The 13,576-nt window shown below is 31.6% G+C and overlaps 1 protein-coding gene across 1 annotated transcript in view; it reads right to left on the bottom strand.

The window, feature by feature from the left end:
• Window positions 1–11,718, bottom strand: part of LOC108463768 (glyceraldehyde-3-phosphate dehydrogenase GAPCP2, chloroplastic) — a 34,106-nt gene extending 22,388 nt beyond the window's left edge. The window contains exon 1 of the mRNA XM_053024575.1: window positions 11,541–11,718. Coding sequence (XP_052880535.1) covers window positions 11,541–11,718 — 178 coding nt within the window. The remainder of the gene's footprint in view (window positions 1–11,540) is intronic.
• Between the last annotated feature and the right edge of the window lie 1,858 nt (window positions 11,719–13,576).

Here is a 13,576-nt window from a genome sequence, read left to right as displayed (position 1 = left end):
ATAATCAATTGTTTTATTCTCTTTTATTATGATTCTTTGCTCATGTTTCTTCTCATTTTTAGGAAATATTCTTGAGTTTTTAGTATTTTTTTATTAGTAAAATTGATGTCTAGAATTTAGGTTCTATCTTAGATTCAATTTGTCTAGGATTTTAAAGATTAATATCTTTAGATTTAATTAGGCTTCGTATTAGATTTTAGACCTCTTAAGTTCAATTAAATTTAAGTTTGGATTAGATTTTAGATTTTTTAAGATAATTATATTTTAAATTTTGAATCCCAAATATAGATTCATTTTATTTCTAGAATTCAAAATTTTAGGTTTTAATAGGTTTAATTAAATTTCAATTTGGAGTTAAGTTTATTTCATTTTTAATTCTGGAATTTAGATATTTAGGTTTTAGTAGGCTTAATTAATTAGATTTTAGTTTATAGTTGGATTTCATTTCATTTTTAATGTTAACAATTAAAATTTTTGGTTTTAATAGATTTAATTAGATTTTAGTTTACAATTGAATTTATTTTATTTTTAGTTCTAGAATTCAAAATTTTAAGTTTTAATAGATTTAAATTGGTACATGCCATTTATCAAAATGTAAGAAACTATACAAATTTTGTTGAGTCAAGAGCGGCAACTGGATGTTGATTTCACTCTTCGATACGTTAAGGTCCACTTTTACCTACAAATGGAATAAACAAACCGTACATTAAGCGATAAAGTTCAATGGTACTTTCATGATTTAAGACAATTCAACATTAACATTATCAAATTATCACAATGAATTCAAGGCATTCATTATCATATATGTTGTATGTAACGGCCCGTACCCAATACCGTCGCTGGATTCGAACACGAGGTGTTAACAGACTTAATTCATTACTTAAACAGCTCAAACAATTTATTTTTAAAATTTCCAGTCAAGCTAGCAATCTGTGTCACAGTCGCTTAAAAATTCATATCACGAGTTACAAAACTCGAAATCTAATTCTGTAAATTTTCCCTGAAACTAGACTCATATATCTATTTACTAATTTTTTTCTAGAATTTTTGGTCAAGCCAATTAGTACAGTTTATTAGTTAAAATCTCCCCTGTTTCAGGGTTCGACTACTCTAACCTCTGTGTATTACGAATCAGATATCTCTCTGTACAGAGCTTCAATGACTATGTCGTTTGTCTCTAATAAAACTAGACTCAATAAGGAATTTGTACATATAAATCATGACTTCTAATTATCTTTTTAAAATTTATGGTGAATTTCCAAAGTTAGAATAGGGGATCCAGAAATCGCTCTGGCCCTATTTCACAAAAATTTAAACATCTCATAAAATATAGCTCATATACCTGTTTCTCTTCTTCCATATGAAAATAGACTCATCAAGCTTCGATTCCATAACTTATTTATTATTTAATTCCATTTCTACTATTTTTAGTGATTTTTCAAATTCACGTCACTACTACTGTCTGAATCTATTTTATGGTAAATTTTACCTATTTCATGGTTTCCATGGATTAGCTAGCAATTTGACATACATAACACCAAATATGATCATGATTAGCCATTCCAATGGCTAATCATTACCAAGCATTTCCATACCACTCAATAACCATATCATAAGACCATATATACAAAATGATTATAATGCTATACATGCCATACTCAAAATATACAAGTCATTATGCCAAGATGGTATACGGATAGTGTGAGCGAGCCTCCGACCGTTCCCGATTTCCGAGCTGGCTTGTCAAAACTACAAGGAATGAAAAGGAGGGAGTAAGCATAAATGCTTAGTAAGTTCACATGCAAATAGCAAGTAACACAACTATATAAGCAAACATAAAACATCATTTGCATAATCATCACCTAGATATTCATATCACATTTTCATTTATCATCTTACCATATTGTTGTTATATCGAGTTTTCAACCCGAGGGTTAAGTACATACCTGTTCAAAGTACCCATTTCACAATACTTACCAATACATCCCTTTCATCTTGAGTATTCCTCCATTTCATTAGAACTTTACCCGTTGAACACATCGGAATATAATTCGGATACATGGAAAGTTTGCACATAAGTGCCACATATGTAGCCAAGCTACCATGTAACCCGCCCATAAGTGAACTCGGACTCAACTCAACGAGCTCGGGCGTTCGCATCCATAAGTGAACTCGGACTCAACTCAACGAGCTCGGATGCCTAGTTACATCTCTCGAACTCGGACTCAATTCAACGAGTTCGGACATTTGCATCCATAAGTGAACTCGGACTCAACTCAACGAGTTCGGATGCCCAAACATCCTAGTGACATGTCACTTGTATCCTAATCTATTCCTAAGGTTCAAGCAGGCGTTTTCTTGATCACACATCTTTGCCATCTTCCACGGAATATCGAAATTGATACTTCGGTGATAGTTCATACTCATCAAGTAATTCACATAATTACATATTATTCAACAATAACCACAAAGCATAATATTTCATGATAATAATCAGCATCATATCATATAAACAACATTAAATTGCTTAAAATGACAATTATGTTACTACATTTACACATGAACTTACCTCGTATGCGAAAATGGCTACTTTTACCATTTCGTCCACAACTTGGTATTTTCCCCATTTTAGCCCGAATTTCAGTTTTCCTTGCTCTATCATTTAAAATATAGTCTAATTAGGACTCACATTATTCAAATTGACCCAAAATCATATTTTGGAAAAATTACAATTTTGCCCCTAAACTTTTCCATATTTACACTTTTTCCCCAAAGCTCGTAAATTAAACTTCAGCCTATTTTCTTATGTTTTATGACATGCTGATCATTTTTCCCTTCTATGGCAACATCAAATTCTCACTCTAACATGTACTTATGACTATTAGGTATTTTTACCGATTAAGCCCTTTTGCTCGTTTTCACTTAAAACCGAGTAGCACAAGTTGTCTAACATAATTTAAAACCTCATATTCTATCATAAAACACCAAAATACACAAATTTCACCTATGGGTATTTTTCCAAATATGAACCCTAGGTTGAATTATTGCTAGCATAAGCTTAATCGAGCTACCGGGACTCCAAAAACGTAAAAATCGTTAAAAACGAGGCTAGAATGGACTTACAATCGAGCTTGGAAGCTTGAAAAACCCTAGCCATGGTTTCTCCTTGCTACATTCGGCCATGGGGTTGAAGATGAGCAAAATTGGCTTTTAATTTTGTATTTTAATTCATTTTACCCCTAAATGACCAAAATGCCCTTACTACTAAACTTTCCAAAAATTCCATCCATGTCCAATTTTTGTCCATAGACTTAGAAATTGGTAAAATTCTATTTAAGACCTCCTAATTAATATTTCAAAACAATTTCATACTAGAAACTTCTAGAATGCAAGTTTTGCAATTTATTCGATTTAGTCCCTAATTTCAATTTAAGCACTTTATGCATAAAATTTCTTCACGAAATTTTCACACAATCATGCAATCATATCATAGACCTCAAGATAATCATAAAATAATTATTTCTATCTAGGATTTTGTGGTCACGAAACCACTATTCCGACTAGGCCCAAAATCAGGATATTACATTGTATGTATGTACATATCACAAATTGTGTGTAAACTCATTCTATCATGCTAGGGTTTTCACTATCATATATGTTCTATGTATGTACATATGACAAATTTTATGTAAACTCATTTAACATTTACAATAGAGTTCACTAAATCATACCATTCATTTAGTGCCCATCTACGTGTCATTTAAAGCATACAACACCATTTAAGTTTCATATATATGTACCTTTAGCAATAGGTTATCTAATTTCCAAGTTCAATCAATGTTATTTAACCATTCAACTTACTATTTGGTTCACTTTTTGGAGTCTACTAGCTCATTCGTACTCAATTTAGCCCTCGAGGTTTGATTCTAGCCGGTTCGCATGATCTTTTATATACTTTCTGTATTGCGAATTACATAACATATATGCACAAATACCATTCCATATCATCAATTCATTTTAGATACTATTATCAATTCCCAAGTTCATATCATTTCAATTCAAATCATACATTATAATAATTTACCAAAATTCAGTTTATTTCATTTTTCGATTTCAAGATTTGAATTCAATGTTTCACCCAATGAAGCTCTAGTGCCATCCTGATGGAAAAATGGGTTTGGAAAACACAACGGAAAATAAATTTAGGGTAAAACCAAAGTTTTAAATTTTTTTTCTAAAACAAGATCTTGGTTGTGATATCTAATGTAAAAAACACTTAATCAAAATTGTACCTTTTCAATTTGTCTAGGATGAACACTTCGATCGAGTAGCCTTCTCCACTATCCTAAAGCTCACGTCTGCTGAGTGTGGGCTCGCTTTGAATCAGAAATTTTTTTACAAAAATTACCAGTGGCGTAATTTTACAATTTCTCTAAACTTTTGGGTAAAGTTGTAAATTAGAAAAATATCTCTAGAAATTTTTTAGAATAATCTTTTCAGAGAATTTTCTTCCTACAACTTTTTCTATTCAAGTGTGTGTAAATAATGACCCAATGCTATATTTATATAAAGAGAGTTTAGAGAGTTCAACTATGATTAAACTTAATCACTTTAATATTAAATTAATATAATATTTATTAAGATAAATATTAAATTAAATTTAATATTAAATTAATAAAATACCATTAAGATAAGTATTAAATTAAATTTAATATTAAACTATTAAAATAATATTATTTTTGGAATAATTAATCTTAAATAAAATTCTCTGGTAGAGTTCCAATAAGAGTGTAACCCTTCCATTGCTCACCCATCGATGATCAACTACCGCCGGCCATCGGGATGCCGTCGTTGCAGCCAACACCACCACCATGTTCAGTGGTGTAGGTGCGACACCCTTACGATAACCCGAGCCAGTTCGATCTGGGTCAGTGACAACTTGACCGATCCAATCTAGCCACCGGTTGGATCGTCGGTCCAGTTTCACATATCGAGCCCGATTCGACCAATTTTTGGGTCTTGGTCTCAGTTTTGGGCTTCAGTGCCCAATTTACGATCTTAGGTTCAATTTTCAAGTTTAATTACCTATTGAGCCAATGGTTTGACTTGAAAATTAACTTCCAAAAATATCATATTAATTTTAATTGATTTGATTAATTTAATTTTACTTGATTAAAATTAATTTTTCTAAAAATCACTTGGATTTTCCAATTTATTTTTTCAAGAAAATTCTTTAATCAAATTCTCTAGTTGAACAACTCTTATGACCACCTAATTTAATTCCACATCAACTAAATCGAATCAATTAAATTATTCCCAAAGTCAGAGAATTTTCTTCTGATTCAAATGCAGTCTGATCGACCTTTTGTTGAGCTAGCGGAGGACCAATCAGACATATACAATTAGGCTCTAGTGATTGCAATTATATTCAGAAGCATCGTTCCAATAATTCGCAATTACTTAACTACAGAGTCAGTCCACAATAAGTACCATGATTGAAAACTCCTTATTGTATACTTTTTACGAAAACAATTAATCCAACTGCTTTGTTCAATAACCTCGTCATGTGTGTGTTACCCTCATATGATATCCTTGATTCTTTTGAGTCAAATTCGTTCACTCAATACAATTCTATTTTATTTTATTGTCACCATTGTGTCTTCTTAATGATTAATATGATCATTGTCAACAAATGACTGTGATAAATTGCTCGTTTGAGAACAAGCAACTAATGGCCTCGTTCCATATTTATCAATTCACATAATGACAATAAGAGGATATCGTTAACTCTTTAATTGAGCTATGAATTCCATTATTGCTAGTAAAGCCATGCCATACACAAGTTATATACCTAACATACCGCCTATGGGCTCGATCATCTTTAGAGCATAAGCCTCCATTTATATCAAAGCACATGAGTTGCATACGCATGGTTAGAGACTAACTCAGGATTTAGGTAAATCACACCATAAATGTCACAAGTAAATTAATTCACAAACGAATTCAGAATTAATTCATCTTGAGTCCAGTCTAATGTATCATTCTACCAATGAATACATCTATATCTCTACTCATGGAGTCAACTGCTCCGATAGCCAAGACTAGCCATCTCCTCAATTGTAATTGTAGATGACATAATGATCCTTTTCGATATTTGAATCAAATGCCCACTTTGATTCTTTTACGAGATTACAGACTCATTTATATTATCTACTGAAGTAAGTTGTCTTTCTCACAATGTAAACATTCTTTACAATGCCACTTATCTTCAGTTTGAACTTTAGACAATCAATAAACTAATATTTGCTTATTACAATTTCGTTATGCATGCAAAATAGAAAACACAGAAAATACAAAAGACATAATAATGAAATGTGAAATTAAAATGTGAAATTAACTTTATCTATTTATTCATCGTTCAAATAAATAGAAAATATTTACCTGTTTACAATAATATGGGCACATTTTCCAACAATCTCCCACTTACCCTAGTGAAGTAAATGTGTCATATTTCACATTCCCATATCCTCAACATGTTTGTTAAAACTCGTAGTTACAAGAGTCTTAGTAAACGGATCCACAAGGTTATTTTCAGAAGCTACTTTCATCACATCTACAATTCCTTCGGCTATTGTGTAACACCCCTAGTCCGTATCCGTCGCGGAATTAGGATTATGAGGCATCACTGATCGACAGTTCAATTCCAAACATTTATATATATTTACTCGAGTCAAATTCATTTATAATTAAAATAAAATCAATTCACATTTCAGGGCATACATTGATATACATCTTGCATATATAAGTCGCAATTAAACTCAACTTATTGCTTACTGCCTCAATGCATTTATATACATGATATTAACTATTGTTGACATGGTCAAACATACTTCTAATACTAGTTATGTAATTATTCATATAGTCACCAAATCACATGCACATTTTTAGAACTTAATAAGCCATATTACATATCTTAAACCACTACATATGCGACTTAGGTAATAGTCAATTCGAACTTGCATGATTTACCCTTTAATACAAAATGAAACAACCTCACGATAATAATAATGCATTTCCATATAATTCTTTTAAGTATTAATCAGTAAAGACTATTCATACCTACTATAATCATTAAAATATAAATATTTCGTCTTAGTAAATTTAACCATTTCATGCACACACCATTAAAAGTACACTTATATTTATATATATGCCTAAAGTTACGTATTCAATGACAAAGTAGTAATCAATATTTGGACATCTTAACTATTGATCATTTAATGTCATTCATGGTTTAATATTAAAAGCGATTCTTAGTAACTATGTCTAATCATATAATCATATTATATAAATTAATAAGTAATCACATAAAATATTTAATACATTGCACTATGGCCGAATATACTAATAATTTACATGTACCTAATGCGCAACCAACTTGAAAATAGCAATCACATTTAGCATTGAATACATAATAAAACAATCGATCAAATATTCATGAAACACATGAAATACTTACCACTTAGCAACTGAACAAATTAAGCTAATATACATCTGTCCAACACTTTTATTCGTTCCACATTTCACATTTCTATCATGAATTATTAAATAATACACTAACTACATATTATTCTTTTATTCTCATAACCGAATTTATTCACCTAACACCACATACACATCCAAGTTTCCATTAGCAATTTATCATCAATCTAAGCTCATTAAATCTTTTAACCAAGAACATGTAAGACCAAATTTAGACATAATAAGCAAACCATTTTCAAGCATATAATACCTATCACAACATTATATATATATATATATATATATATTCATAGCACGTAACTATAAAACCAAGATAGACATAGCCCATACTTAACATAACTGAATTCAAACATAAAGTTTTAGCCATTTTCGCATGGCTTATATACATAACCAAAATTCATCATGTCAAGCACACTTCAGCCTATACATGCCATAATTTTAATTTAACTTATAAAGGTACCCAAAATAGTAGATAATGTGATGAGCTTTGCTAACGATCCCCGAGCTTGTAACTTGATTTCAAAAATCTATAAAACAGAAACAAATATACACACAGTAAACTATTATAGCTTAGTAAGTCATAAGCAAATAATTGACCTAATAAAGTATTCAACTCAATTAGGCTAACATATTGTTAATAATAACTATATACCATTTAATCTCAACTTATAACTTGTATATAAATCCCCATGTATACATTCGCACATGGACATTATCTTGGCCGAATGGTCAAAAGGCCAAATTGTCTTATTATCATTCAACTTTCTAAACAATTAATTATATTATAAACAAGCCTGCATATACTTTTATACGTAAGCTTGTAAATCACAATATAATATCGCATAAATATATTTATATATATATATATCACCAACAGGGTCATTTATATAGAATCACACACTTGGACATAATTATGAATCATTTCTTGATACTCAACTTATATGATCACAAAGCCGAATTCTCATACCAACATCACTTAAATTCATTATTGTCAATTTCACATGAACAAACAAATATCAAGTATAAACTTATCTTATCATTAATAGTGAACAAACTAATTCATACTTGGCCGTTTAACTCGTAATACACATTCTACCCAATTTACCTTTGCTCGATGAACAATTTAGAATCAGATAGGACACTCGAATAATCACATATATCGTATAATGACAACGTCCCAGACGTGGTCTCATATGTAGTCACATAACGATGCCACTGTCCCAGACAGGGTCTTACCCATACACATATATCGGAATCACAAATTGATGCCATGGTATTACTCGCACACATATATCGGAATCCTATGTCATGACATATGTATCCTAGCTATTCCTAAGGTTCATACGGGGCTTTCGAACATCGTAACTTGGACAAAACGAATGCTCGAACATGGTTACCAAGCTTATACACATTCGGCAATGGCATTTATAAATTCATATTTTTGATACCAGCATAATATTAAGCATTTAACTACAATTAGATATGTCCATTTGCTTATAAACTTACCTCAGACGATGTAAAACGGAACAAGGCAGTTAGTCGACGACTTTTATTTTTCCCCGATCCAAATTCGATTTCTTTAATTCTTGATATAAACATATTCAAATTAAGATCAGTCAAACATATTTTCATTCAGTTTAATCCAAAAACACATAAATGGGAAAATTACCATTTTACCCCTGACATTTACACTTTTTACAATTTAGTCCCTATTGCACAAAAAACAAAATATTCAAAATTTCAAAGTACCCATGTTTGGCCGAATATTCCTAGTGTTCATACCAGCCCATATATTTTATTTATTTCACATTTTAGTCCCTCAAATTATTATTTTTGCAATGTAGTCCTAATTACTCAAAATCATCAAAAACTCCAATACAAAATATGTTAATCTAAAACATATCTTTCATATTTCATCATCAAACAACAAAAATCACAAGCTATCAACAATGACATAACTCAAAATATTCATCAAAATAAAAAATTAAAGCTTGGGTCTTGAAGATTACTAAGCAACGATCTCAAAAACGTAGAAATTATAAAAAATCGAGCTGAACTCTTACCTTGATTGAGCTTGAATAAAGCCGAACCCTAGGTTTCTCTTTTTCTTTCCTTTTGTTTTTAGTTTCGGTGAAAGAACATAAAAATAACATGAATATGGCTTATTATTTTATAATATATGTTATATTATATTAGTTTATTAAATTAACTTTAATGAAATAATATAAAAATCATATCATAGATGTCTATTACCATCCACTTTTTCTTTTAATGGGCTAATTGAAACATAAAGGCTTCCACTAATAAAGCCAATAGCAATTAGGCCCTTTTTAGAAATAACCACCCAATTTTCATTTTACGCGATTAAGTCTTTTTATTTAATCGGATATCTAAACGACAAAATTAAATCACGAAAATTTTACAAATATAAATTCACACAAAATAAACACAAAAAAATAATTTTTAAATATTTTTTTGACTCAGATTCGTGTTCCCAAAACTACCGTTCAAATTAGAGTCTAAATCGGGCTATTATATATTGGCTCTAGTATTAAGTGATACTTTCGGTCAATGTGTCTCGTCCTCTTGTAACTTCTCATTTCTTTGGTATTTACTATTGCAGCACTGTTATCACAATACGGTGTTATAGCTTTTTCCATACCAGAAATAACTTCAAGTTTAGTTAAGAACTTTCGAAGCCATATTACTTCTTTCGTTGCCTCAGAAGCAGCCATATACCCGGCCTCCATAGTAGAGTCAGCAGTGCAAGTTTGTTTTGTATTTCTTCATACTATGGATCCACGGACTAGAATGAATACATTTCCCAACGTCGATTTCCTCAAATCTTTACAAGTTTGGAAGTTTTAGTCTATGTATCCAACAGGAGTAAGGTCCTCCCAAAATACACAAGCATATAATCTCTGGTGCTTTTAAGATACATTAATATATGCTTTACAGCTTGCCAATGCTTGAGTCCTGGATTAGCCTGATATTGACTAACCATTCCTACTATGAAACAAATATTTGGACATGTACAAAGCATCACATACATAAGGCTTCTAATTGCTGAAGTCTATGGAACCTTACTCATATACTCTCTTTCTTCCGTTGTCTTAGGGTAGTCATTTAAAGAAAAATGAAAACCTGATGCAGAGGGTTGAGTGCCTAGCTTCGAATCAGTCGTTGCAAAATGTTCCAGTACCTTATCAATGTATTGAGTTTGAGATAAAGCTATCGTTTTATTCTTTTGATCTCTAAGGATTTGAATTCCAAGAATATAACTAGTTTCACCCAAGTCCTTCATGCTAAATTGTTAAGCTAATCACAGTTCAACAGATAACAATTATCCTACATCATTTTCGATAAGTAGAATGTTATCGACATACAAAATGAAGAAGACCTCATTTTTTCCTTTATACGCTTATAAACACAATGTTCATCAGCATTTTGCTCAAATCCAAAAGTCTTGATCGTTTTATCAAATCTTTTATTCCATGAGTGGGACTACTTAAATCCATAAATGAATCTTAGCAGTTTGCAAACTTTCTGCTCCTTTCCTTTGAAAACATAGCCAGTGGGTTGAGCCATGTAAATGGTCTCATCAAGATATCCATTTAAGAATGTTATCTTAACATCAATTTGCCATATATCATAATCAAGGGCAGTGGCAATGGATAAGAGTATGCGGATAGACTTGAGCATGACTACCGAAAAAAAGGTCTCATCGTAATCAATGTCTTCTTTCTGTGTCATTCCTTTCGCTACAAGTCTAGCTTTGTGTTTCTACTTTCCCTTTCACATTTCTCTTCTTCTTGTAGATCCACTTACACCCTATAGGTTTAATCTCAATCGGTAAGTCTACAAGTTCCCTCACCGTATTGGATTTCATAGAATCCATCTAGGTATTCATGGCCTATTTCCAGAGCTTGGAATCAATATCCTACTTAGCCTCCTCGTAAGTATCATCCTCATGGTTGGCTTCCGTATTATAATACTACCATCATAGATGAAGAAGTCTGGTTTCTTAGAAACTCTCCCACTATGACGGATTCCCCTATGCTGTTGATTGTTTGCAAGTTTTTCTACAACTTTCTTGAGAATTGAACTTGGTGATTGTTCTAACACTCCTGAAAGTTCCTCGAACACCACTTTACTTCGAGGCTTAAAGTTATCCATGTATCTTTCACCGAGAAAAATAGCATGAGTAGAAACTTTAATTATATTATTTTTCAGATTGTAGAATAATCCTCTTTTTGCTTTTTTTAGATATCCTACAAACATACACAATTCTGTCCATGCATCTAACTTCTTTACATCCTTATTTAGAATGTGTGTTAGGCAACCCCATATTTTAAAGTGATTTAGAGCGAGTTTCTTTTCATGCCACAGTTCATAAGATGTTTTACAAGAAGATTTGGTTGGCACATCATTTAGAATATAGCAAGCCTTTTGTATCGCATATCCCCAAAAGGAAGTAGGAAGTTGTGAATAGCTTAACATTGAATGAACCATGTCAAGCAATGTTCTATTCTTTCTCTCAGCTACACCATTCTACTGTGGAATGATTAACTCAGTCAATTGGGATAAAATCTCATTCTCTATGAGGTATTCTAAGAACTTGTCAAACAAGTATTCCTCACCTCGGTCAAACCGAGGATTCTTTATGGATAAACCTAATTGTTTTTCCACTTCTGCACGAAACTCTCAAAATTTGTCAAATGTTTCGCTTTTGTGGTGCATTAGATACACATATCCATATTGAGAATAATAGTCGATAAAATTCACATAATAATTGTAACTTTTTTAGGTACTGATGCTCATAGGACCACATACATCAGTATGCACAAGTTTTAAAGGTTGGTTGGCCCTTGTACCTTTCACATTAAAAAACCTCTTAGTCATTTTACCTTCCAAGAAAGATTCACATTGTGGAAGAGTAACATCATTGTATCCAAGCCATATAACAAACTGTAACTGTGTGAAATCTAAATGACCCAAATCTACAGTACCACATGGGCGTGTGGCCAGCCCATGTAACACTGATGTATAAATCACCATGCATAAATCATCAATATGCTAGCCACAAGCTAGAACCACAATGCTGGGAAATGTGCTCATATTTTATTAAATAGGTAATTTTTTTCTCTTTATTTGAATATGAATAAATAAAGTTAATTTCACATGGCACTATTATGTATTTTATGTTTTAGCCTTTCATGTTTTGTATGCATAGAGAAATTGTGACAAACAAATACTATTTCATTAATTGTTTAAGTTCAAATTGATGATAAGCGGCACTGTAAGAACGTTTACATTGTGAGAGAGACAGTTTACTTTAATAGATAATCTAAACGAGTCTGTAATCCCATAGAAGAATGAAAGTGAGCATTTGATTTAAATACTTAGAAGGATTATTATGTCGTCTACAATTTCAATTGGGGAGATGACTAGTCTTGGCTATCGAATCAGTTGACTTTACGGGTAGAGACATAGATGTATTCATTAGAAGAATGATACATTGGACTAGACCTAAGATGAATTAATTCTGAATCCATTTGTGAATGAATTCACTAGTGACGTTTATGGTGTGATTTACCTAAATCATGAGTTACTTATTGACCATACATATGTAACTCATGTGCTTTGATATAAGTGGAGGCTTATGCTCTAAAGATGATCAAGCTCATAGTCGGTATGTTGGGTTCATGACTTATGTATGACATGTCTTTACTAGCAACAATGAAATTCATAGTTTGATTAAAGAGTTAGCGATATCGTCTTATTGGCATTGTGTGGATTGATAAATATGGAGCACGATCATAGGTTTCTAGTTCTTGAACGAGCAATTTATCACAGTCATTTGGTGACAGTGATCATATTAATTATTAAGAAGACACAATGCTGACAATGAGATAAAATATGATTCTATTGAGTGAATGAATTTTACTCAAAGGAATCAACGATATCATAAGAGGGTAACACACACATGGCGAGGTCATTAGACAAAACAGTTGGATGAATTGCTTTCGTAAAA

Source organism: Gossypium arboreum, chromosome 13 (genome assembly GCF_025698485.1).
Source record: "Gossypium arboreum isolate Shixiya-1 chromosome 13, ASM2569848v2, whole genome shotgun sequence".
Classification (NCBI taxonomy): domain Eukaryota; kingdom Viridiplantae; phylum Streptophyta; class Magnoliopsida; order Malvales; family Malvaceae; genus Gossypium; species Gossypium arboreum.
The sequence above is the reverse complement of the archived record's forward strand: the minus strand, read 5'-3'. Positions and strand labels throughout refer to the sequence as shown.